The following is a 26,702-nucleotide window of genomic DNA, read 5'->3' on the forward strand; positions in this document are numbered from 1 at the left end:
TGTACTGCCTAGGAGCTAGTGCTCACAAGAGGCTAGTACAGCCTAATAGAGCCCATAGAGTCTGGTACAGCCTACTAGTACACCGTAGTCTAGCGGCTCTAGCCTATTCTAGCCAGATCCAGCCTAGTACAGCCATTCTGTACTAACCCTCCTCCATGCTAAACCCCTTATCCCTAAACTTTTTTGCCTTTGTTGAAAAACATTTTTTAATAGTTAAAATAGCCAATGTACAAGCTCACGTGTCGAATCTCCTGTCTGTAGAAGACTGGCTTTTTTAACCAAAAATATACTGTCTTTGTGTGCAAACTCCTATTAACATACAACAGCATTTTCCTTTTATGTATTCTTTCATAGTTTTAGTAGCAGATACAGCAAGCTCTCCAAAATCACCTGGTGAACAGCTTTGTTGACTCTGGTCTTGATAAAACTGTCTCTCATGTAATATTTTGAGGTACAGGATTTTTTATTTTTTTTATGATCTATATGCCAGAATAAATGCCAATATTAAAATAAATAAGTTTTGAAATATTTCACTTTATGTGCAATGAATATAGATTTGTACCTTTCTCAATGAGACCCTATTCTTCCTCCCAAATAGTTAATCGTTAATAATTTTTTTATGTGACATGTAAACAATTCTTACAGAATACTTTCAAGACATTCTACAAAAGAAAAATATTGTTCATTAATTACATATTTGTAAATGTATTATGTAATATTGTAGAATAGCAGATCACAACGCATTGGCGTGTGAGCTTGTAGATGGACTACAATCATTTGGCCAATGTTTGACCAGTTTTATAGTAGTTTGACGATACATTTTGATGCAGCAATGGTCTTTATTTCATTTATTCATTTCCCCTTAAGATCTTAAAATCCTTAAATAAAAGAAAGAAAGAAAGCCCCGACCGACAGGTTGGAGGGAAATTATGCGCTTTTATTTAAAGTTATAAGATTACTACAAATGGTGTACTGTTCTGTGTCGCTTATCACTAAAGTAATACTTTAGTGTTAAAATGTTTGCATGGATGAGTGGTATTTAAATGATACAAGAACACTGATACCAGGTCAACCACATTGGTGTGGTTGACCTTAAGACGGTTTTGTCCCAAGGAGTCCCTACCGGTGTTGAGAAGAATGAAAACACATGTCTGATGTCATTAAAAAACACTTCATTATCGTACTCTGGTAGAAAGTCTAAAGAGTTCACCACACAAATATGGTAACCAGCAGTAGAATTACAGCAAGATATGCTGTACATCTTCATGTTCGTCTTCTTCTGTACTTCAGGCTGTTGGTTCATACACCTCCCAGCTTCTTCTTCTTTACTTTTTTCACAGGGGAGCTGGGACAAAAAAAAGGCAAAACTACAGTATATGCATTTTGGCTTTCAAAAATAATATATAATTCTCAGTTTCTCTACAAATAAAAGGGATGAAAGTAATAAAAGAAAAACAATGTATGGTCTTACTCTTATAGGCATGTGTATGCATGAGTTGAGGTGGGTTGTGTGAATACTACCCCGTGTGTCGTGATTGTGAGCATTGTTTTTTTTTTATAAATAAAAGACTTACTCTTTCAGTTTGGCTCCCGTCTTAACCGATACTTTCTTCTTCTGCTTGTCTGTTGCCACTGGCTTCTCTAATGTCACTTCCTTCATCTTATCTGCATTCTTCTTCTTCTTCTTGTCTCTTTTCTTCTGCCCATCTGATCTTTTAGGCATCTTTTCTCCATTCTGCAAACCCTCTCCTGTGCTTTCCTGTCCTTGCTTAGATTTCCTGTCCTGGGTGAGATTCTTCTTCTGCAGGAAACGTGGTGTTGTGCAAATAGTGCTCCTTTTGGGAGGTTTCTTCTGAAGCCGTTGCTTCACCTTACTGGACACAGAAACAACATACAGCCCCGTTAATGCTACAGTCTTTATACCTTTCAAGCCATTTTGTGTAATTTTGTCCAAGGTGAGTTTGTCCAAGGCTAAACATGCAAACAACTGCATGCCATCTAGAAATGGGTCGGTCTGTAAACCACTGGACAAATTTCTTTACTTTAAATAATTTCATAATGGAAGTCAATGGCGGTCTTAATGGGCTGAAACCGTGCCTACAATTGGAGTCATAGACAATGATATGTCATAGATATTATTAGCAGATGTAGAAAGAACGCATGGGAATCAGAAGGTCGCTAAGTTTTCCCCCTGGTCTATCTGGCAAAGTGTCCCTGAGCAAGACACTTTTATCGAAGCCATATTAATGGCATCAATAAAATGTATATATGTGAAAATGTAGCAAATACCCCAACAACAACTAGATAAGCGACATCTGATCCAGTCTTGTTTAACCAATCACAGTTCTCTGAACAGGTACCATACCTGTGTGTCTTCTTGAAGCCCACAATGTAGCCAGGCACAGGACAGCCAGCTAGCTTAATTACATTGGCGATGCTGTAGAACAAACAGAACAGACAAAATTGTTACTCAAAGTGTACATAAAGACCGGGCTAAGCAAGCCTAGTTGAGCTGGATAGCTAGCCCACTTCTTTGGGACTACGGAGTAAAGTAATGGTCTGTTCTGGTTGGATGAACTAGAAGTTATTCACTTCTTTTGAAAGTGAATCAAATATTGTACACTCCTGATTTTTCTGTTACAAAACATTGGCAAGTTTCTGTCCAGTTTTATTTATTTACTATCATGAATAGTGAAATATGAAACACCTGCACAACACTAGTGGCTATGGGATACATTTCCATGTTGACTTTGTCAGGACAGCTACTTAACAAAATAGCAGTTTTTAAATAATGCCAATGGCGTGTATTATATCCCGTGTACGTGTACCTGCGCAGTAGTGGCTTATCATTCTCTGTGAAGAAGGTGATGGCCTTTCCTGTGTGTCCAGCTCGACCAGTACGGCCTGGAAAGCAGCATGTGTAGATGTTAAAGCGGGACTGACACGCCCCTCGGGAAGCTATTAAGGCTATTAACGCTAGCATCTAGATTGTGACGTACGTAAGTGCCAGCTCAATTTGACCAATGAAATTGATCTTGTATCTGGTCTAAATGTCAGAGCGGCTCTGGGCTCTGCGAGTTAGCGTTCCTGGTGGCTATCAACTCATGCTAGTGGTTTTGAGGTCACTTTTAGCTTCATAGCTGGGTAAAAGTTTGGTGGAATATTTTTTTTTTTTTCCAAAACCCTCGCCAGAATGACACCGAGTTGACGTCTAAGTTTTAGGGAAAACTGTTGCATAATCGCAATTCCGCGCGACGGGTTCCATCGTACCCATCTTGTCTATCTGTCTCCCCCCCGCTGACACGCCCTCAGCCGGCTAAGTGCTGAACAGGGCTCACGGAGCCCTGGAGCTTCACGTAACGTAACGTTACGCCCGCCCGCCCGCCCGCCCGCCCGCCCGCCCGCCCGCCTGCGCCACACACACACACACACACACACACACACACACACACACACACACACACACACACACACACACACACACACACACACACACACACCGATATAGGGGCGGTCTCTCTCTCTCTCTCTCTCTCTCTCGCACACACGGGGGACTTCGCAGCCGGTGTGTGGTGGGCTTCAGACGGACTAGTCACGCGAAATTGCGATTATGCAACAGCTCAGTTCAGTTCAGTGCAACAACTCAATGTCATTGTAAGGAAGATTTCCGAGCAATAAAATAATTTTTTTTATTACACTTTCACCTAGTATGACGCAAAAGGTTACCTCAAAACCACTAGCCTTTGGTGCGCTAGCCACTCAGCTCGGCTAGATGCTAGGTCACGTCAGAGCCTGAGATATAGTCACGTGTCGTTTGAAACTGTTTTCATTCAGACCACGTGATGTACCTTATCAGCAATGTTAATCTCGGGCTGTGACATTCCCCCTTTAAGTAAAAAATCAGGCTATATTATACATAACATACATTAGATTTAGACTTATGTTGACACTACGCTATAAATGCTGTTGTAGGCACCAATGTCTTTTTCATGTCATCATTAATAGTTTTACTACATTATAGTTAATATTTTAAGGCTATGTCTGATTATTAAATATTTCTAAAACAGTATCCGAGATCTGCTACGTGATCTGGGTCCTTCTTAGCTTAATCCTGTCTGTAACTTGCGTAGGCATTGATATTTATGGTGTTGGGATGTCAGGGGTGATGAGACCCTGACGCCCCGGTTATGATGTCAGAGAGGCACTCCGTTCCTTCGTAACATATATATTATTCTCTGGTATCAGTATTCGGTACCGGCTAACACAGAAATGATGGTATGAGGATCGGATCAGAAAGGAAAAAGTCGGGACATCCCTACTACGGTAATAGATAAGAAACAGATAAAGCATGCAATGAAAAATTGACAGAAAGGGAGAGAAAAACTAAAATACATTGATTACTGAAGAGGAGGAACTAACCAATCCGGTGGATGTATTCAACAGCGCTGGTGGGGAAGTCATAATTTAGCACCATGTTGACTCCCTTGAAGTCGATTCCTCTAGCAAGCAGCGCAGTGCAGATCAAGACCCAGATCTTCCCTGAGCGGAAACTGTTGACAACATTGTCTCTCTGGGAGACATTGATAAGAAAGACAACTATCAAATTACACAAAGAATCATGGCTCAAAATTCCTTATAACTTAACGCTATGACTTGGTTATAGATAGCAGCTGGTCCAGCTGCCCCTGCGCTATTTTGAAAAATCCCGGCGCATTAAAGTGTTAAGGGCAAGAATCTGGGAAGGCCCTTTACCAATGCTGTTTGAACACCCGACTATCTACTGCCTTTAAATATATATATATATATAATCACACCTTTGTGAAGTGAGGGGCGCTCTTATCATAATCATACAGTACGTCATCATACATTTCATTCTCAACCAATGACACATCTCCCACGCAATCACAATTTGCGTCCTCACTTTTGTCTTCAATGTTTGTGTTTACACACTTGTCTTCAACGTTTGTGTTTACACAAACACTCAAAGCTGGGCATAGGAGGGGCTCGCATACCTCAAAAACATTTTGTGTAATCCCAAGTCCAACATGTTCCACATGAGTATCTGTGCAAAGTGATTGTAATACGCTTGTACCTGCTGCTGCGTGCGGTCAGCATGAATAACATCTACGTTGATGCCTTCGTACACCAGTTCATGGAATAGCTCCCGTGCACGATCTATGGACTGTACAAACACCAGCATGGGAGGCAGGAACCCCTGGTAAGAGAGTCAGTAAATTGAACAAGACGATTAGAGAGAAAACATTCAGAGAAATCTTCTGTTGCTCTCTCTCTCTCAGTTAATCGCATTTATAAAAAGTATGCATACCTTTTTGACGATGTTCCTCATGGCCACGAGTTTTCCGTTCTCTGTCCCCACAAACAGCAACTCCTGCTCCACTGTTTCCACCGCTGCATTCCTGAGAGCACAGGTTATTCAACATGTAAAACAAAGACAACACTGTAATAGTAAGTAAGCCTTGCCGAGCCATGAGGCCCTATCTCCTGTTTCTGTAGCGTGAGGCAGCTAGACATAGACCCCTGGACATTGACGCTAGTATGTCACAGGGAGGCATTGGGAGGGACAAGCAGGGAAGCATTGGGTCCCGTTTTCAGTCCTTGGTATGACCCGGCCGGGGATCGAACCCCAACCTCCTAATCCTAGGGCGGACACTCTAACCGCAAGACCAATGAGCTCACTGACCTCACAACAATTAGATTGTGCATGATGCTTCTGTGAGTTGTGTCCTGTAATGTACCTTGTGTAATGTATTGTGTATGTCCTGTCTGTATCTTGAACGGTGACGTCATGGACGCAAAGCAAATTTCAGTGAAAGCTGACAATAAAGTTGTATCGTATCGTATTAAATGCATCATGAAATACCTAATTAATTTAAAAAAAGTAGAAGTGCCATATGTAATTTTGGGCATAATAAATCGCATCTAATCAACAAAGGTTTATCTAATCAACCAAATGTCAATTTTCTCTAATCGCTATCTCAATGTGCTTATCAAGTGTCACAAAAACGAGTTACAAACAGTAAAGAAATATAAAGAGTCATTCTAAAATATATTAGAAAGAAATGTAAACCTAGTAGATGCAGATAGAGGGGTCAGGGTGTGTTGTAGATTAAATGCTACCTGTGTCCGATGTTGACAGAGACCAGATTGTCCAGATTTAGACGGCACCACTTTGCCACGTCTGGTGTGCAGGTGGCACTGTAGAAAGCCCTGCGGACCTTGGGACTGGTACAGGCCTGGAAAATAGTGGCAAGCTGGTCTCTGAACCCAGTTTTACCATCTTCAAACAGCTTGTCAGACTCGTCCACTATCAACCACTCCACGCTGACAACACACACACACACACACACACACACACACACACACACACAAAGAAAAAACACAAAGTCAAACACAAACTCAATGAACCAAATATCAGTGTAATTTGTAAAGACAACACACACATAGCCTGTCACGATTATGACATTTTACTTAATCATTAATTGTCTCAAATAATTGCAATTAACTGCGTAATTGCGTTTCTGACATTGAACATTGGAACAGAGTTCATAACATTTTATTAGGACCCCATTAGCTGGTGCAAAGCTACAGCTAATCGTCCTGGGGTCACATTATGCCTAAAAAAAGATGTTTGGCTTTTAGGCTTCGTAAACAACGGTGCACAGGGAACATATGACAAATAACTTCCATATTTTAATAACTTTAAATACAAATGTTTGAAAATATGTGACACACACACACACACACGTGTCATTGTCACCTGCTTAGGTCTATTGCTGGAGGGTCCTGATTGAGGAGGAAGACGAGTCTGTTTGGTGTGCTGACCAGAATATCTACAGTGACAAGAATGAGGAAGAGGGAGTGAGAAAGGGGCAAACCGATGAGAGAAGAATGTGCATTTGGCATCTTCCGCAGTCTTACCGTATTTTTTGTTTGACTGTGGCCCATATTTCTTGGCTGCGATGGAAGTCTTGTCAATGATGTGAACTCTGAAGCCCAGTCCCTCAGACAGACGAAGTATCTCTCTGTGTGTCTAGATGTCAGTGGTGGAAAGTGAAAGTAGAAATACCACAATATAAAACTACTCTGTTGCAACTTGCAAGTAAAAGACATGTGTTCAAAAAGCTACTTGAGTAAAAGCATCAAAATACACTTAAAAGTACCAAAAGTAAAAGTGCTAAAATGTTTGAAAATAGCAGATCTACAAGATCACAATAGATCGTAAAGTGGTTAATATATGTAATAATAATTTATATTAGCAAAAACTAGTAACTAGAGAAAAGTTTTCAAATAATTGTAGTGGATAATTGCATGTACAAGCTAAACAAACAAATCAGGATCAGTTGAAACACAGCTGTTTCACAACTGTGCTGTATAACAAGTTTACCTGAGAAATCATTAGGCATTTTGCAGAAACATTTCCATCAGTAAAAAAAATTTGCCTTGGCAATTACCTACTGTTTTCTTTTAAATCTAAATTTTTATCCCATGATTTTGTAACCCAGTTTTTTCTTATCACCCAGTGCCAATTGTCTAATGTAATCCTGGGCGCTACACTTCCTCTGCCAACCTGGGGGGGCAGCGGACTGACCTCATGCCTCCTGGCAATTACCTACTGTTGATGATCAACCTTCAACTTCATGTATAAAAAACAAATAGATTACCTTATTGAGTGTGAATGCATGAGTGTTCTGTAATGTATACCTGACTAGCCAGTTCTCTGGTTGGGGAGATGATAACTGCTCTGAACCCCAGGTTAGCTGGTTGCTGTAGATGAGCCAGAAGAGGGATGCAGAAGGCTAGAGTCTTCCCTGAACCAGTAGGCGCACAGGCCAGCAGCTCACGACTCTGTGACACACACACACACACACACACACACACACACACACACACACACTTTGAGCCAGTCCAAAACTTCAAAACAAACGATCAAAATAACAATTCTTCTACATTCTCTAAATGTGTAAACTTCTTGTAAATTAAGTAATGCTGATGTTTAACAAAAAATGTACTCTTGAGTACTCAAGAGTTAAAGATCTAATAAGCGTCCATTTGGTTAGCAACTCTCCATCATATAGCTGGGGACCACCTGGAACCTCCACAAGGACGACTGATAATATAGGCATTAAAAAGGTGAACTCACATGCATCATCAGGGGTATGGCCTGCATCTGTATGGGCGTTGGAGTGTTCAGCCCTGCCTCTCTCAGGTTGTGCAGCACCCGCGCATTTAGACGGTACTCGGACTGCAGCTCCTCAAACGTGGAGACTGGGTCGGGCAAGTCACTGCCATGTACGTTTATACGGTGCCGGGCACGAATGCGGTTCACCTGAATCGGAGCAGAAGGCATAAAACTCACTATTACTCACAAAGATCAGACAATGAAACATGCAATTAAAAGTCACGTGCCGTTCTAATGGTTCACATGGACACTACTAAACACTGTCTTTTGTGTACGACAATTTTACACATTTTAAAAGCTTATGTTAATCCACATTTGTTGGCGTTCCTCAACAAGTCAGATACCTTTTCCTGGTGGAGATGCTTCAGCCTTTTCAGTGAGGTGGTTTCGTTCCCATCCTTCTGAAGAGTTTTGGTCTTTCTGTCCAGAGAAGAGGTCCAAAGGATGCCAGAGCCCTCTGTCTCTCCCTGAGAGGCTTCACATTTAAATGAAACCACACGAAAGCAGCTTTGTGATCTCTCTGATGGTTACATTCTAGAGCCCAAACCACAACAAAGGGTCGGGTTGGGACAAAACGGTTTGAAGGTAAACCACACCAATACAACTCCTTGCAAACTCAATGAGTCGCATTGGTGTCGTTTACCTTATCCTGACTCGAGCCCTGGTTTGGGCTTGAGGCTTTTGAGAACCATGTTTAGAGTAGAAGAACTGAAGCTTATAAAGAATAGTCAAAACGTATGTTGATGTTTACATGTCATACATATAAATATGTTATTGACCACTAATAAGTGATCAACAACTAATGAATCTGAACTCCTGTGATGATACTTTACCTTCCGTGTCCACCTGGCTACATTTCTTCTTTTTCTTCTTCTTTACAGTTTTCTCCTCAACTCGTTTCCTCTTAACTCCAGCTTCAGGTTCTTGTCCCACACCTTCCTCTTCATCCCCATCAATAGCCTCCTCCTCCTCCTCCTCCTCCTGTTCAGGCATGCTCGGAATGCCATTGATTGTCCCTGAGCCAAAGTAGTTGATTCCAGAGAGAACGTCCGAGGAAGCCTCCCCTCGTTTGGGTCTCGACATCTGTACAAAACAACACACAAAGGTTTATAAAAAGTCTGCCTCCACAAACCGGTCTCACAATCAAACTCCTTAATTAGTAATGACTGCTGTTAAGGCACATGAGTAAAAAGGCTGTTGACATCACAGCAGGAGTTCGTATAGACCTAGAATGCCTGTGATCATTTAATTATACTTCGTAGATTTTCATGTATCACAGGCATAGATGGCTTGCACCGGGTCCTGGTAGAACTTTAACATGTGCGGCATAAATGTGATAAATGCTCCGTTTGTACTCACCCATTAAATAATTCCAAAGACGTGGAGTGAAATATGGGTCCTCTAGTTTTATATCCATGTGAAAGTTCTGGCACAAAACGTGTATTTAGTCAATTATCTCCACTTTTTCAAGAGATGCACACGGACATCTTTCTCTCCGGGCGAGGGGGGCCAGAACAATCGATGAACTGATTTTACAAATACGTCCTGTTTACCACAGACGTCATCACCAATTGAGCAGGAGACACAAAAGTTTGCAGTCACACAATTGACAGGTGGTGTGATTAATTACCCAGCATCTATCGCAAAGCACCATGTTTCCCTGGTCAATTGGTGATGGCGTCTGCGGTAAACAGGACGTATTTGTAAAATCAGTTCATCATTGTTCCGGCCCCCCTCGCCCGGAGAGAAAGATGTCCGTGTGCATCTCTTGAAAAAGTGGAGATAATTCACTAAATACGCGTTTTGTAACAGAACTTTCACATGGATATAAAACTAGAGGACCATTTTTCACAACACGTCTTTGGAATTATTTAATGGGTGAGTTGAGTACAAACGGAGCATTTATCACATTTATGCCGCACATGTTAAAGTTCTACCAGAAATCAAGGAGGGCTTTCTATGGCTCTGTATGTGAAATACTGTACATACTGTATGTAACAACAAGAGCCGTTCTAGGGCTAGAGTTCGTACTACTAGAAATCAGCATAAATTGACGAACTGGTGGAAATTCACAATTATTGGCCGTATTGTGTTGATAGAGCAACAGTCGGACGTTCCAACATTACCTTAAAACGTTCAGCATCTTTCCCAAACCTCTTAAAATCAAACTTTGCTCCCGATCCAAGCTTCCTGAACAAGTCGAAGGCGTCCATGGTAGCAGCGTGCTACTCTGTCATCAGTAGTCAACATCCGCAACATCCAGCTAGCACTTCCTGTAGATAGAAGTGGCCATGTTGCCCTCTGGTGGCTGCGATTAAAACAGCAAGAACTAAGTTGATCTCTGAGAAGCAGCCTACATTTGTCAATAATCTATTTTTATTATTATTATTATATGCGGGCTGCAAAAGATTAAACTGAATTTGGTTTCAAGATTTTATTGAACCAAGTGTCATTGTTTATCGTTGCATAGTCATCTAAAAATTGTAAAACAAACAAGTATACTATGGGAAATAACACAGGGAAATAAATGGGACTCCAAGTGACTTACAAATATAACATAATCGATGCATGTGATCTGAACAGTATATAGTTCATATCTATAAAATATAAGTTCAAACAGTACATAGATGACTATACCATTACTTCAGTAGATATGTTATGAAGAATAAAAAGCATAAAGCACAAAACAAAAGTATTTAGTGAATTATCTCCACTTTTTCAAGAGACATCTTTCTCTCCGGGCGAGGGGGGCCGGAACAATCGATGAACTGATTTTACAAATACGTCCTGTTTACCGCAGACGTCATCACCAATTGACCAGGGAAACACAAAAGTTTGCGGTCACACTATTGGCAGGTGCTTTGCGATAGGTGCTGGGTAATTAATCACACCACCTGCCAATTGTGTGACTGCAAACTTTTGTGTTTCCCTGGTCAATTGGTGATGACGTCTGCGGTAAACAGGACGTATTTGTAAAATCAGTTCATCGATTGTTCCGGCCCCCCTCGCCCGGAGAGAAAGATGTCCGTGTGCATCTCTTGAAAAAGTGGAGATAATTGACTAAATACACGTTTTGTGCCAGAACTTTCACATGGATATAAAACTAGAGGACCATATTTCACTCCACGTCTTTGGAATTATTTAATGGGTGAGTACAAACGGAGCATTTATCACATTTAGGCCACCGGTTTTAAGCCCGAACAGGATTTCAGTGAGACGTTTCTATGCCTATGATACATGAACATTTACGAAGTATAATTAAATGATCACAGGCATTCTAGGTCTAGTGATAGCCATGAGAGGTATGAGGGGTGAAATGATCAATACAATAATTGATTCATCAACACACAAATCACATCTGTTAATAAACTAAATTAAAAGCTATGTTCTTGACTGCTGGAAACAGATAACATCATTTGTACATACATACATACATACATTTATTTATTATCTTATTTTCACCATTTTATGTACATTCATTGCATTGCTTAATACATTTAAAAAAAAATGTTATGAAAATTATTGTTAGTTGCAGAAAAAGTATGTTGCCTTTATCACTGTATTGTGATGTCGTCTCTTCCAGGCCGCTCAGCTCCTCTAGCGCATCACAATTATCTTAACCACTTTATCCATAAGGTCACACTCACAGCACAGAGCACACTCTGAGCTTGTACATCTGCTAATTTTGAAAAGATCTTAATAATTTTGAGGGAAAATAAATCACACATCTTTTCTAGCCGTCCCTGGCACGACACACTTTCAGATGGTGGTCTGTGGCCAAATAAAATACATATCAATGTGGGTATTCTTGACATGAAGAGGTTTAAGAACCACCGCTGTAGCGTCTGACTCTGTTCTCCTGTATGGGCCTTTACAGTGAACAGGGTTAACCTCTTAAACCCCTCCGTCTCTTCCTACTAGTGACACGGATTTGAGTTGATACATGTGCTTTTAGGATCTTTTATCACTCTGCACCGAATGTCTTTGCCAAAAATAGCCGATCTACAAGCTCACAACGTGTCGCAATGGGACACGTTGTGAGCTTGTAGATCTGCTATTTCTGGCGAATGTTCCCCCCCCCCTTCCCCCTAGAATAGGGATGTTGGGGTTCAAGCCATTCACACTGAGCACTAATAAAGATAAAACTATATTTTTTATAGTTCTAGTCCTCAATGTGAATCACCCTTTAGGGGGTGTCACCATCATGAAATTGTACCTAATGCTTGATTGTCAAATTTTAATTGTCAATTGTGATTAACGATTTAATTGTATTTTTGTCACAACACAGAATATAAAAATTAGTGATGCACCGAATATTCGGCCGCAGAAAATATTCGGCAGTAAATGTCTAAAAAAGCATTTTCGGCCTATTCGGTTTCGGCCTGAATAGGCAGAAAATATATCACCGAATAGTGTATGCAATTAATGCATTCAAAAGAGCTGAATAAATGTTTTATGGACCCATAACAGTGATTATTATTGAAGTTAAGTTTTGCCATAACCATAAATCAGGTAGCTTTAAGGTACGGCAATGACAGCAATGGTAGGCAAAAATATATATAATATTAAATATATTCGGAATTCGGCCAACTGTTTCTTATATTCGGTATTCGGTTTCGGCCAAGAATTTCCCTTTCGGTGCATCCCTAATAAAAATAGTATTAAGTTTGGCTTTTAGGCTTTGTAAACAAAAAGCTGCACAGGGCAGATATGACAAATAAGTTAAATAAAGAAATAAATGACTGACAATGAACGATACCAATTATCAAAATAATAATTAAATACAATGTAGGTCAAAATAAGCTATATTGCATAATTTTATACTTTTGGTTTAAATAGTGGAAATAGCCAACCTAGATGCTTGTGAGCTTGTAAATCGGCTATTTCCACAATTTTTGAAAATGTATACAAACATTTTTCAAAATGGAAACAATGATGAGGATTATTTAATAATTGTGACAGGCCTAATGCAACCAGGGGTCACAGGTTCAAGCGTGAAAGCAAGAGGAAGGCTGCGTCCAAAGTGGGACAGTGGTCAGGTGGAGGAGTCGGCTTTCAGTTCCTCGCAGCTGTTGAACAAATCCTCCAGGAAGTCTATGACCACCTCCTGTGCACCTTTGTCCCCCTCTTCATCCAACCTCAACTCCTTCAGTCTGTTCAGAGTCTCCTGCAGGCTGAGTATTCTCTGCCGGGGGCTGGAGCGATCAACGTCACCGCCCTCTTTCTCCCCCTCCGTGCTCTCCACCCCTTCTCCTCCCACCTCTCCGAGGAGGTATTTGACCAGGTGCTCACGCACGCCCCTCCCCGCCTCCCCAGCCAGCGACGCACCCAGGGTGGACATGTCCTGCGATTGGCTGAGGCTGAGCAGGTGCAGCAGAGCCTGCGACAGCGTGTGGCGTAAGCTGGCACAGTAACGGTACTCCAGAAAGTCATGGGTGTCTTCGCTGTTCTCCAGGGCCTCGGCCAAGGAGCGCCACACGTGGCCGAACCGCTCCGCGTCTCCATAGCAAGCCCGGAGGGTGGGAATGGAGAGGGCAGCGGCGGACTTGATGCGCACTTTGAAGTTCTTGCAAGAAGTGACGACGCAGCAGAGGGCAGAGAGCGCATCCCTGGACCACGGTGCAGAGTCTTGACGGAGAAGACCAGGGGGGGGGGGGGGGGGGGGATATAATGGTTTGAGGATGTTATATTTTGCAAAACACCCAAGAGTATGTGAAACAGTAATAGCTACATCATCAACAATGACCAGGGTTGCCACATTGACTGAGAGGGAAACAAGCAACCAGGTCTATGAAAATGTTAACAGGCCAGATAAAGTCAGAAAATCCGAAAATACATCTAGAATAAGCAACAATATTGCTGACTGTGAAACATCATTTTCATGTCATGGACCACTAATATTATATATTCATATATTTCATATATTCAGAACGGGTAAGGACTAGTCATTACAAGTTACTAAAGAGAACATTATATTCAAGCTGTATACCATCCAAAACATTCAGGAAATAAAAATAATAATGACCTGCGTTCCAATGAATCTAACGTACCGGTAGTTAGTATTTATTCAAAAGCTCTTACATTGGTTCAATATTTATAAAATCCACACACACACTTAACCACTTTAAAAAATAACAACAGATCGACAAGCTCACAACGCGTCACTTGTAGATCTGATATTTTGCTACTTTTTCGCGACACTCTTGTAGAGCACAATACTATGCTTAACTAAAGCCCATAGATAACGTGTGTTGTATTGTCAAGAGGAAGATGAGAGACACCAGACCCAACCACAGAGGGGAAGATGAGACACCAGACCCAACCACACAGAGGAAGATGAGACACCAAACCCAACCCCACAGAGGAAGATGAGACACCAGACCCAACCCCACAGAGGAAGATGAGACACCAGACCCAACCACAGAGGAAGATGAGACACCAGACCAGACCCAACCACACAGAGGAAGATGAGACACCAGACCCAACCACACAGAGGAAGATGAGACACCAAACCCAACCCCACAGAGGAAGATGAGACACCAGACCCAACCCCACAGAGGAAGATGAGACACCAGACCCAACCACAGAGGAAGATGAGAGACACCAGACCCAACCACACAGAGGAAGATGAGACACCAGACCCAACCACACAGAGGAAGATGAGACACCAGACCCAACCACACAGAGGAAGATGAGACACCAAACCCAACCCCACAGAGGAAGATGAGACACCAGACCCAACCACAGAGGAAGATGAGACACCAGACCCAACCACAGAGGAAGATGAGACACCAGACCCAACCACAGAGGAAGATGAGACACCAGACCCAACCACACAGAGGAAGATGAGACACCAGACCCAACCACACAGAGGAAGATGAGACACCAGACCCAACCACACAGAGGAAGATGAGACACCAGACCCAACCACACAGAGGAAGATGAGACACCAGACCCAACTACACAGAGGAAGATGAGAGACACCAGACCCAACCACACAGAGGAAGATGAGACACCAGACCCAACCACACAGAGGAAGATGAGACACCAGACCCAACCACACAGAAGAAGATGAGAGACACCAGACCAGACCCAACCACACAGAGGAAGATGAGACACCAGACCCAACCACAGAGATGAGATTAAGGCCGCTATCAAAGCAAAAACCTGGACTTCCACAACACGTCAACAGTGCCACAGGCTGATACAAGGTTTCTGCCTGACAGCAACAACGTATTAATTTCTACCTTTACAGTGAGTGTTTTATTACCTAGAGGCAAGGCAGGATTTCTGAAGGCGTTTCCCAGTGCATAGCAGGCGTTCCAGCGCACCTTCATGGTGGCCTCTGATTGGACGGTGTGCACCAGGGCACGGACAGCGTCCTCCAGCGGCCGCTGGAACGCTGCACGGGTCAGCTGACCACAGCGCAGGAAATGCAGCAGGTTACCCAGAGCTCGAACTGCGTTACACTTCACCTGGGGAGGAAGCGGTGGTAGAAAATGCAATGTAGAAAGTTAAAGTCCAGAATTCAAAATTTACTTGAGTAAAAGTACAAAAGTATTGGTTATCAAAATGTACTTAAAGTACCAAAAAGTACTACTAATACTAAATACTAGTACTAATTATCCAGAATGGCCCATTTCAAGTTTTCAAATGTAGAATAAGCTTTCGAAAATAGCAGATCTACAAGCTCACAATGCGTCGCATGATCGTGACAATGTAGGCAGAAAAGCAGACTACTGATATCACTGCAGAACAGACATATTTCATATATCAGAAATATTTTTCAGGGCTGTGATGCACACTACTGTTACGTAGCTCTGTGCAAGTAACGTATGTGCAATACTGTAATACAGTGATTCTCAACCTTTTGAATGTCATGGTCTCATGGACCCCCACGTTGATGATATGCATTAGGACCACCATCTTATATTAAAATGTTATTTGGGTGGACAGTAGGTGTCAAAGAAAATGTGGAAGGTGGGTGTCAAACGTAACATGCCCATATAATATATGGAGACCACTTTAAATTAGATTTGAAGACCTGAAAAGATCTGGTTTGTACAATTGGCTATCTCTGGGATTTGTTTTTAACTGATGAAAATGTGTGCTTTCTTCTAAATCTTTTGAAATAATAATAATCAAAAACAAAATATAAAAGGAAATACACTCACAACCCATAAAAATGGATCCACAACCCACATATGGGTCCTCACCAACTTTTTGCAAAGCTGTGTTGTAATACATGTTTGAGTGGTCTCACCTTGTCCTTATCTGCTGAGGCTTTAGTGGCTGACTGGAGCATCTTTAGCAGTAGCATCTCTGACAACTCTTCCTGGAACTCCACACCTAGGCTCTCCCTGGCGAGTTAGAGAAGTCATGATGGCATGTGAAAATTTACTTGGGCATTTTTTCCCCATGCATACTCATGCACCCACAAACCCACACAACTGTGATTCATTTCCGTTTTTGCTCTGTAAATGTTTTTGAAATGGGAGTAGTTGATCTTTCAACAGCACATTTAACATCTGTGCGTATGCTTACTTACATATTGATGATGAGTGTATCGGTGAGGTTGCCTAATGACCAGGCCGCCTTGACACGCACATTAGGAGAACGATCTTCCAGGGCGGTGAGGATGGTGTTGGCAGTATCAGCAACAAACATCACATCCTGCAAAAACAGGAAGGGGGGATAAGTTACCTCTTGGTAACAATACGGATATGAGGAGATAATGTTTGGGTTGTACACATAATAGTAAGTATATGTATAAGCATATACCGTACTGCTATTCTAATTTCCACGATTACAAATCATAGTACCGTATATTGAAGCATTTTATAATTATTTGGGAAACCAAAGGAAGAGAAAGGAGACATGTGAGACATGACAGGAGTCTGATTGAAACTCTGGTGCACACGGCTCACAAGGAGCACAGATTACTGTTGAGCCACCAGGAAAACCCAATGTTCTGCTTTAGTATTATACTAGTATAGTATATTATAGTAATAGTATAGTATAGTATTATTAGTATAGTTAGTATTAGATAGTATTATGGAGAGAGATTTTACAATAATTTGGTTCCCCTAATCTCCACGATAAAACGATGTTCACATCACAAGCATCTCATTATTTTGCAGCTCTAATAAAAAGGTTTATGGGTAAAGTAATCACCTACCTCTCTGAGACAGGGGAAGACTATGTAGACTCCCAGAGCTCTGACAGCTGCTGCCTTCACCAGAGCGTTGTCGCTGTAAGTCAGCCCCAGAAGAACCGTGATGCACATCATCTGCATCTTATCCTAAACACAAGAATAAATCAAAACAATACTCAAATCTTAACCCTGGTGCATTTATGAAACCTGGCAATGCATTTGAAAGGCGTTTGCAACATTTGCTGTATAAGAACTCACGGGCAGCTGAGTGAAGGCCTGTGGCAGTATGGAGGACAGAGCATCACAGGCGCTGGTCTGCAGGGTGGGGTGCTGCTCGCTCTGTAGGGCTCCGTTCAGCGGTCCACTCAACATGTCAGACCAAAACTTCACCACCTACAGTCGCGGTTTGTACGGGTTGTTGTCCAGACGCCAATATCAAGCAAAACATTTTAAGTACATTCAATGTGTAACACCACATTTCTACAACCTCTTCAGAGCAAAGCACTAATCAACTAAATAAATATGAATTGAGCCATGCATGCATTAAAATGCATAAAGACAGGTTTGTAATTACCTGAGTCATGGGAACCCTGGAACTCTCAGGCACAGTGCTCTCTGCTTTATACTGCTGGATGATACCCATCCCCATTTCCTCCAGTAACTAAAAGAGCAGAAGGAAAAGATGATGCTGATGCTGCATGAATGCAGAGCTCATGCATGTCAATGACCACAGCCTAAAGGGTGTTCATGGTACCTTGGCTCCATGGAGCTGTATGGCGGCTTCTGGCTCACGCAGGCAGCGAGCACTCACCTGGCCCATCTCACACAGACACACCTGGGCTAGAGAGAAGTAACCCCGCACCAGGTGAGCTAGCACCTGGAACACACACGCACATATGCAAGTGGAGAAATAGGGACAAGATAGGGGGAATTAATAGGATACAGACAGAAATAGGCTAACAGAACAGTCAGAGAAGAACAAAATACAAAGAAAGCTTCTCATATGATCATTGTCATTGGAAGTCTACCTAAAGACAGTCTCTCACCTGAAGGGCCTCCAGGCGGACAGGGGCAGGTTCCAGAGAAACAGCTCCACCCATTCCTACTCCCTCACTGTCTGATTGGTCCTCCCTGGGCTGAATCACCAGGGAAATGCACAACTGCAGCAGCCACGGCGGACTGGCCTCCATCTCGCTCGGGGTGTGAGGAGTGCGAGGTGAAGGGGTATGCGGTGGGCGCTGTGGGTTGTGCTGAGAGTGTGCGGTTGGCGTGCGTGAGGGCGAAGGGACTCCATCTCTTTGTCTCCAGCTGAGCGCGGCTTCCTGCGGCGTAAAGGAGCCCGCACTGCTGCTGCCCTCTGGCTGTCTGAGGAGGAGCTGTACCTCTGGGAGAGGGGCCTGGGTCATTACCAGCGCCCCGTAGAGTGTCAGGACCGACACACGCACATTCACGTCTGAAAAGGAGAAGAGGCAGGTGAGGGGTTGTTTAGGATCATGGGCTGTGAAAGACACAAGAGGCAAAACACTGGCTGATTTTCAGACTTGCTAACGGGTGCCATTTGAAAACGAATGTGGCTTGCTGTGGTTCGCTACAACAGAAATTTGCATGCATAGTGGTGAGGGGCTGCCGGTACCAAATGTATCCTTTGTTGTTTTGTTTTTCGACCACGTTTTTTACAGGCTAGACTGCGAAGGATCTAAATTGACTGGGCATGTGCCCGAGTGGCCGAATGGACACTACGCTTCTGGGTGTGATACAGAGGGAATGATGAGATCGGAACATGACACCAAACGTAAAGCTATACTGAAATTAAAATTTTATTATTAATAAAGCATTGTCATCCACACGACATCCACATGTCAGACTGAACAGAGGCTTTAAACCATCTGTGTACAACTACAATACACAGCAGACTAGCATCATTAAAGCTCTTTTTCACCAGGTTGGAAAGATCTCTCACCTCTGTCATGTATATATGGACGGATCTGTTTCCATATAGGAGTGAGCAGACCAGGTCTCAGCCGCTGGTAGGGAGCATTGGTCACCAGGTAGGCCAAACACTGGAATAAAGAACAATTAGTATTTGTACTCATCCCTGGAGATAATTACTTCTCTGAATTTTACCATCTTGTGGTTATTGATATATACAACATTTATCAAATCTATATATAAATAAATAAAAAACACAGACACACACTTCTCCATTATTCAATTAATCAAAAAAGTAATCAATAAAATAATCAATTGTTACAGCACACAGGGAACAATGGACCCTTCGCTAAGCTCCACCCACTCCATGCTGCCAGACCAAGGACTGGCAAGCTGTGCTTGACACCCATTGAGATGCATGTTAAATTACGGGATTTCTCCATATAAATAATTGATAATTTCAATAGCAAAAGTTTAAAAATCGCTTCTAATCTAGTCATTGATGTGTTGATTTCAGTTTAGGAAAAGTGGTGTTCCTGGGTATGTGGAATCTGTTGCTGGTTCATAGTTAGTGATATTCCTATTGTTTGTGTGTGGGAGAAATAACATGACAGTGTAATGGCTTTTGGGGTGGGGTTTAGAGAAGAGTCCATTAGGGGTACTGGGTCTTGCTCAGGTACACCGTACTCGACACCAAGTATGGAGAAGTGAACCGGAAGTGATCTTTAGATCTTCAGACACAGAGTGCTGCCATACCTCCTGAGCCACTGCCGCAGTAACGGTAACAGTCACAGAATACCAATGCTATCTTACACGGTAAAATATGGTGTGTATAATAAAAAACAGTGTGCGTGTGTTTATACCTTTATGACCTGCGTGAGTGTGTGAGAGGAGGTCTCGGCCAGCAGAGCCAGGCTCAGTGCGCGGTGCAGCTCTCTGATGGTGGTAGCCACAGTGAAGGAGAAAGGCGTGAAAGATGTACGGGGAGACGACGTGTCTTCGGCCACGCCCAGGAACTGACGAGAGCCGTCCAGGAGGGCGGATAACACCTGGAGAGCACAAGCACGCACCTGGAGGATGACGACAGAGGTGAAGGGGTAAATAATACACACAGACACTCAAAAGTTCGACTAGAGCCTGACAGATGCCAGATTTTGGGGTCTGATGCTGATCCCGATGTTGGAGAGTCCTAGACAACAGATTATTGATGTTTTGACCATATCAAAAAATAGGGGCGCCAATGGCCTAGTGGTTAAGGCGCATACCACATAAAGGCTCAAATGCGACCTGAAATCGAGTCACGTGTTCGATTCCCGAGCCGATTACTGTTGCTGAGTGTCACTCCGTTTCCTGTCATTCTCAACTGTACTATCCAATAAAAGGCAGAAAAGCCCAAGCAAGCATTACAAAATCAAAACTAAATCTTATAAGCATATCACATAATAAACAAACAACCTTTTGATAGACACGTCGGCTGAATAATATTGCTGATACCGGGGTCGCCAAAAAGTCTATATACTGTATTGGCCAAACCGACATATCGGTCTTGCTCTACTCGCAACACACAAGACCCAACACTCACACAGACACACACAAGTGTGTGCTTCACCTTGGGCGAGGGGTCCTTCAGCATAATGGTGTGGAGGGTGAGGGCCGGTGGTCCTCCTATAGGAGCATCAGGGATGAAGGACGACCAGTATCCATACAGAGTCTTCTTCTCGACTGCCTTCACCGCTGCCAGCAAGCAGTGCAGCGCGCCCTGACGCACACGAGCATGGTAAAGTCTGAAAGAGTCGAACGCTGAAGTGACCGCTCACACAGCATTAAAAAAAACATGCACTTGTTGTTCTACCTGTGTGCCTGCCTGGGCAATTACATTAGCTTACGTAAAATTTGAATAACTACTCATGGCCACATAGCAAAATATCAATAAACAATGAACAATCATTTGACATATTCTGTTTTCCCAACAAAATAAAGTGCTGCTCTGTTAAGTATCCTCATTCCATTCATTTTCTACTGTACATTTTGTTAGCAATTTCACACCTTGTTCTCAAAACAATCAAAGAAACTGTGACCAAATGCATGACTTTATTTTACCTCAGTTTGCTTTGCATTCCCCCTTCTGGGTCTGAAAACTCTGATTCAGAACTGCTCATCTTACAGGAGGGGTATAGAGAAGGAGCAGGGGCTTTAGACCAGGACTCTCCTCCTCCTCCCCCTCCACCACCACCACCTCTGCCTCCTCCTCTACCTCCTTTCTGAACAACAGGCAGCGCTTCATCTTCATCTTCGTTCTCCCCTCCTTTCTCTTCTACAGCGGTCTTCTTCCCCTTCCCTCTGGACTTCCTCTTCTTGTTCTGCCACAGAGACATTTAGCAAAGGCTATTTTAAACACTCTTATTAAGGTGGTGCTAAGTAAGATCTAGGTCTAAATGTTTTCTTTTTACAATCACACCGACACCACCAGTGTGATTGTTTTCTGAGTACAGGGGCCTATTATAGAAAGGACACAAAAAGGAATAAAAGCTTTTTTATAAAGTCTCACCCCCGAGGCTTTTCCTGGTGCGGAAGCTTCCTTCTGAGGTTCAGCGGGTTTAGGTGAGGACAGACCCTCATACTGAGGAAGAGGAGCTGGGTAGAGAACCGCCGGCCACTCCATATTCACACCTGGAGCTCCCTGAAACATATGCCTCTGCAGAACATACAGCAAAATGTTACACAATAAATCTTGCATTCATATCCACGTGGATATGAATACTAGTATGTCCAATTGTCCATTGTCCATGTTGCAATGTCCAGTAGCAGAATAACATACAGAATAGGATCAAATATAATGGGTTTAGTAGAAGTGACTAGCATCATTGTATAATTAAACTAAAACTATTTTAAATTAAAGAAAATAACTATATTTCAGTACTATGCGGTAATTAAAGGTTAATGACGCAAAATTCTGAAAATAAATGTTAAGAAAATACTAAGAAGGTGCATAATGTCAAGTTTTTTTTTAAAGCCTCTCTTTTCAGACATTGCTACATTACATGTTCTTATTATGTTATATGTATTTTGTGAGAGCAAGAGTTACCAAGTCCAATAAAGTTTAGGTATATTCCAGGACTTCCAGCATCGGTGCAAACATGTAATATATTGATACATTTATAAAAGTGTAATAGATAATACCTTTAGTGTGGCAAGCACAGACCCAAGCTCTTCCCCTCCACCAAATCTCCACTTCCCACCTGATAGATAGCACTGAAGACCCTTCAATGCTCCTTGAATCACCTGCACACAAAACAAAATGTGAGATACAATAATCCAAACTATATTATAATATTAGTTAGTAGTACCTACTACCACAACTAAAAACAAATACAACTAAAATAACCTAATCTAAACTAAAATTCATACCGTGCAGTAGAAGAGTTCGTCAGTTTGGGGGGGTTTGGTTGATTGCAGTGTTTGCAGGAACGCTCTAAAACATGTATTCCTGTATTGGTCCTCCACAGGGGGATGACCAGGAATCCTACATAAGCGCGCGCGCGCGCACGCACGCACGCACGCACACACGCACACACACACACACACACACACACACACACACACACACACACACACACACACACACACACACACACACACAATTATCCTAAAAGCAGCAACATTGACATTTGCTCAACACTTTTTGTTTTGCATTTATCACAAATTACAATTGCTATGGAGCTAAAAGGCCAATCATAAGCCACGTAATAATAGTTACAATAGTCCGCTTAAATCTTCTAAGACTGGGAAGACCTACCCGAGACAGACACTGGCCATGCAGGTAAGTGCTGCACGCCGTAACTCCACATTGGGTTGAGATGGGGAGCTGTAGCGTACCAGGACTCCATCCTCACTCAGTAACTCACCAAGGTGCTACAAAAAAGAAAATCACTCAGTAACTCAAATCAAGGACCTGTAATGATGACCCACTAATACGTCATAGAACTCCAGAACTGTATCTTTCTTGAGTGCTTCTTCTACTCAATTTATCTGACTCAATAAAGAAAAGAACATACAGTCAGTCAAACTTGTGGACTACCCACCAAAAGGCTAAATAAAAAGCCTCCCTGTCACACCCTGAAAGCCAAGCTGCTCCCAACACCCGAGGTAGAAGTGTTCAAGATAGTGTTTGGAATTAAAGTGTTGCAAGGATAGAAACCATGCCATGTACTCAGAACATAAAATCAAGAATGTACAGTAGTTGTCAACTTGACAATCAACAAGTATGGTGTGACACACCCAAACAAACACCTACCTTCTGGCATTGAGGTCCATTCCCATACACTACTGTGGAGAGGGCCAGCAGCACTTCCAGGTGAGTCCACGTACTGCACACACTTAATGCACGGACAGTGTAACTAATCAACACAGTCAATGTCTGCTCATCTACAATTACCTAAAAGAGATCAAATAAAAACAGTGAGTGAACACAAAGTATTCTTATTTTTGTATTTATTTTATGTATCATTACATTTTTGTGTCTTCTTTGATTATCATGAGGGAGAGGGAGGTTTTACTTATCTCCCCAATCATCTAAACTCAGCTTAAAGCCTCATAGTAAAAGTGAAAGTGGCTCATCCCTAAACACCACTGGGTGACTGTCATAAAACAGTCATACCTTCAGTTGATTGAGCAGATGGTGCATTAACTGGCATAGTTTGACCACTAGATGTTCTTGACTTAGTGGCACCAGACTGCTTGCGTGTCTCAGCAAGGCACACACATCCTGAAAGGAAAAATTACATCATAATTACCGTATTGTGCCAAATATAAGACGACTCTGATTATAAGACTCATTTGTGGAAAAAGAACATTAAATGTAAAATAGTCTAGTCCCCGATTATAATATGACCCCGTTTTTTAAGATATTTCCATTGGAAGAAAATGCCTTATATTCAGGCCAGTAGGGTACCGTACTCTGGATCATTTGGAGGAGAAAAGTAACTCTTTATGGTTTCACACTCAAGCTTGCATAGTAATATTATGTCATACCATGTATCAGAGACCACAGCAACTTGCAGTGTGCAATACAACACAGCATTTTGAGTATACATATATAAATAATGTGTACCGGACCGGTATATTAATCATTTATAAAATTATGCCTTCAAGTAACTGTACATTCAGGCAGAATGGCAAATGAATGGAAACCTATACAACAGGGGGGCCTGTTGAATTTGCTCCGTCTGGAACAGGTTCCACTGGACTGGACCAGTAGACCATTATTGCTGTAAAATCCTGTGTTAATTGATCAAAGTTATAATCACCACCACTGTCCACTAGTGGACCAATTAGCTGAGTAGCACAGTAAGCACAGTAGCACACCCTCAGAGGGGTTGTAGTCTTGCTCAACATAACAAGGCTGGTGTAATCTTCTCTATGTCTACAAATATTAGTCCACATTCCACAGCATACTGCCACACTGAAGAGCCCAGCAGCATCATTTTACAAATCATCTTCCATGGATTTATCTATAACAGATGCCAGAAGCCATTAAATGGACAAGCATGAAAGCAGCCCAAGCTGAACTGATGCAGCAGAAGCGTAATACCTCTGGTCGTATAGTGATGGTGGGATTTAGGGTTTTGTTGTAGTTCTCAGAGATGAGCTGGTCAAACAGCAGGTTGAGTTCTTCTCTCAGACTGACTGAGTCGCTCCGCAGACACCTCAGCCTGGAGGAACAGCGAGAAAACTGAGACCCGGCGTCCGAAACTATACCTTCTGAAGCCGGGGAGGGTGTGAAGGGCACGGCATCTACAGACAGAGTTACCGGAGGACATACAGTGGTATTACAATTGTTCGAGGCCGGCAGAAAGTTAAGCGTAGCCGCCATACTTCCAGAAAAAAAGGTCTATATTTGCTATTTCCGTGTATGAATCTTCTTCGTCTGTTGGCTTTTCGGCAGAGACGTTGCGTCCAAGAATTGTCAGTGCCATCTACCGGTCAAGTTAAATGTCACAGGTTTCTTTTTTCAGTTTTTGTCTGTTTTGATACTAGTGTTTTGTTTTGGTTCTCTCCAGCAGTCCAGCTCTATTTATAGACGGGAAATAAAATTTCAGGTCAGGATACCAATTTCACCCAGCCTGGGACCGAGGCTAATTTCACCCAGGATACGGGGTAAACAAATGAAATGGGAAGAAACAAAACAACGAGCAGACACATTTGTATTTGTAACAACAATATAGAATTGTATGCACGATGGATTTTGTAGTGATTTGGGTAGACCACCCATGGTCCTTTAAGAGTCATGGTGTTGATTCAGTTGAGACATGTGCGTGGAGAACATGACAACACCAGACATCATGGTGTTGGTCCCCCTTTGCTGCTACATTCTCCACTATTCTGGGATAGCTTCTTTTTTTCTGATTTATTTAATGATAATGCAAACATCATTCAAAACAACGAATTACAGAATCATGATTTTCTTTTTTTTTAAATTCTGGGATAGCTTTTTCACTAGTTGAAACATTGCAGTTAAATTTTCTTCCATTCAGCCACAAGAGCATTCATTAGTGAGTGGGCCATTAGGCCTGGCTAGCATTTGCTGTTCTAATTCCAGAGGTATTCAATAGGGTTAAAACCAGGGCTCTGTGCACTGCAGGCTGGTCAAGTTGTAGCCCTGAAACATGACTGTCATGTGAGCGTCATGTGAACCATGACTTCAAGTTGTTCCTCACTCACCTCAGCAAAACAGTTGTTGCCAAATTGTTGGGGAGCATGGGGGCACGGGGTGCAGGGATTGTCATTCTGAAACATGAAACGGACATAATTCCATAAACAGTTTCCACTAAACTGCAAGGACACAATTGTCTAGGTTTAGAATTTTAAGCCTGTAGCATTAAGGTTTCCATTTACTGGAACAAACAAATAATTAGTGTCTACCGTCTAGTGTGAAGTGTCTGACTTTGTCATATAGTGTAGAGCTAAACATGACATATGCTCTATGCTGATCAGCACTAGAAAAAAGCAGTCAGAATAAACAGGTGGGACCGTGGGAGTGATTTGTCCATTAAGTGAAGAGGCAATTTTCCACTTTTTTGAATTGGCAGCCTCACAAAATGTCTTTAAGAGGACGGGCTATTTCTGTATCTAGCCTATGCCTAGCAAGCTGTATACCATGCCACATGCCTGACATAGAGTACCTGCTGGAGGACATGTACTGACAATTTGTAATCTTCATAGGCTTACTGAAACAAGATGTTTGAATTATGTCACGGAAAAAAGTAATCTTTTCCGTGCCATGGCCAGCGTAGCAGAAACAAATAACGACAGCAAAGTAGTCTTAATTGTATGCGGCTCATCTCATACATGAATTTATAATCTCTAACCCAAACATCAGTAGCAAACAGACTACATTAAAATTTGTTACCTTGTCGGGCA

At 42.3% G+C, this 26,702-nt stretch overlaps 2 protein-coding genes across 2 annotated transcripts; both read right to left on the bottom strand.

Annotated features, from left to right (window-relative positions):
• Positions 1-1,157: 1,157 nt before the first annotated feature.
• ddx52 (DEAD (Asp-Glu-Ala-Asp) box polypeptide 52) lies at positions 1,158-10,437 on the bottom strand. Its single transcript, XM_080779927.1, has 15 exons — positions 10,327-10,437; positions 9,034-9,283; positions 8,545-8,675; positions 8,162-8,347; positions 7,723-7,866; positions 6,940-7,051; positions 6,779-6,851; positions 6,139-6,342; positions 5,327-5,417; positions 5,093-5,215; positions 4,420-4,570; positions 2,829-2,904; positions 2,366-2,437; positions 1,575-1,874; positions 1,158-1,345 (listed from the first exon to the last, which is right to left on the bottom strand). The coding sequence occupies exons 1-15, from the start codon at positions 10,411-10,413 to the stop codon at positions 1,300-1,302; spliced, it is 2,046 nt and encodes a 681-aa protein (XP_080636053.1). The 5' UTR covers positions 10,414-10,437; the 3' UTR covers positions 1,158-1,299.
• A 2,422-nt stretch (positions 10,438-12,859) lies between these two features.
• Positions 12,860-25,155, bottom strand: heatr6 (HEAT repeat containing 6; the record flags this gene model as incomplete). Its single annotated transcript, XM_080781128.1, has 20 exons — positions 12,860-13,828; positions 15,471-15,675; positions 16,464-16,560; positions 16,749-16,873; positions 17,379-17,501; positions 17,613-17,747; positions 17,929-18,015; positions 18,109-18,231; positions 18,401-18,807; positions 19,315-19,414; positions 20,147-20,353; positions 20,893-21,067; positions 21,384-21,643; positions 21,832-21,978; positions 22,464-22,565; positions 22,692-22,806; positions 23,080-23,195; positions 23,578-23,718; positions 23,941-24,048; positions 24,874-25,155. 20 exons carry the CDS (start codon positions 25,153-25,155, stop codon positions 13,236-13,238), a joined length of 3,648 nt encoding a protein of 1,215 aa, XP_080637254.1. The 3' UTR covers positions 12,860-13,235.
• Positions 25,156-26,702: the final 1,547 nt, after the last annotated feature.

Source organism: Protomyctophum bolini (assembly GCF_963924005.1).
Source record: "Protomyctophum bolini genome assembly, chromosome: 13".
In the NCBI taxonomy this organism is placed as follows: domain Eukaryota; kingdom Metazoa; phylum Chordata; class Actinopteri; order Myctophiformes; family Myctophidae; genus Protomyctophum; species Protomyctophum bolini.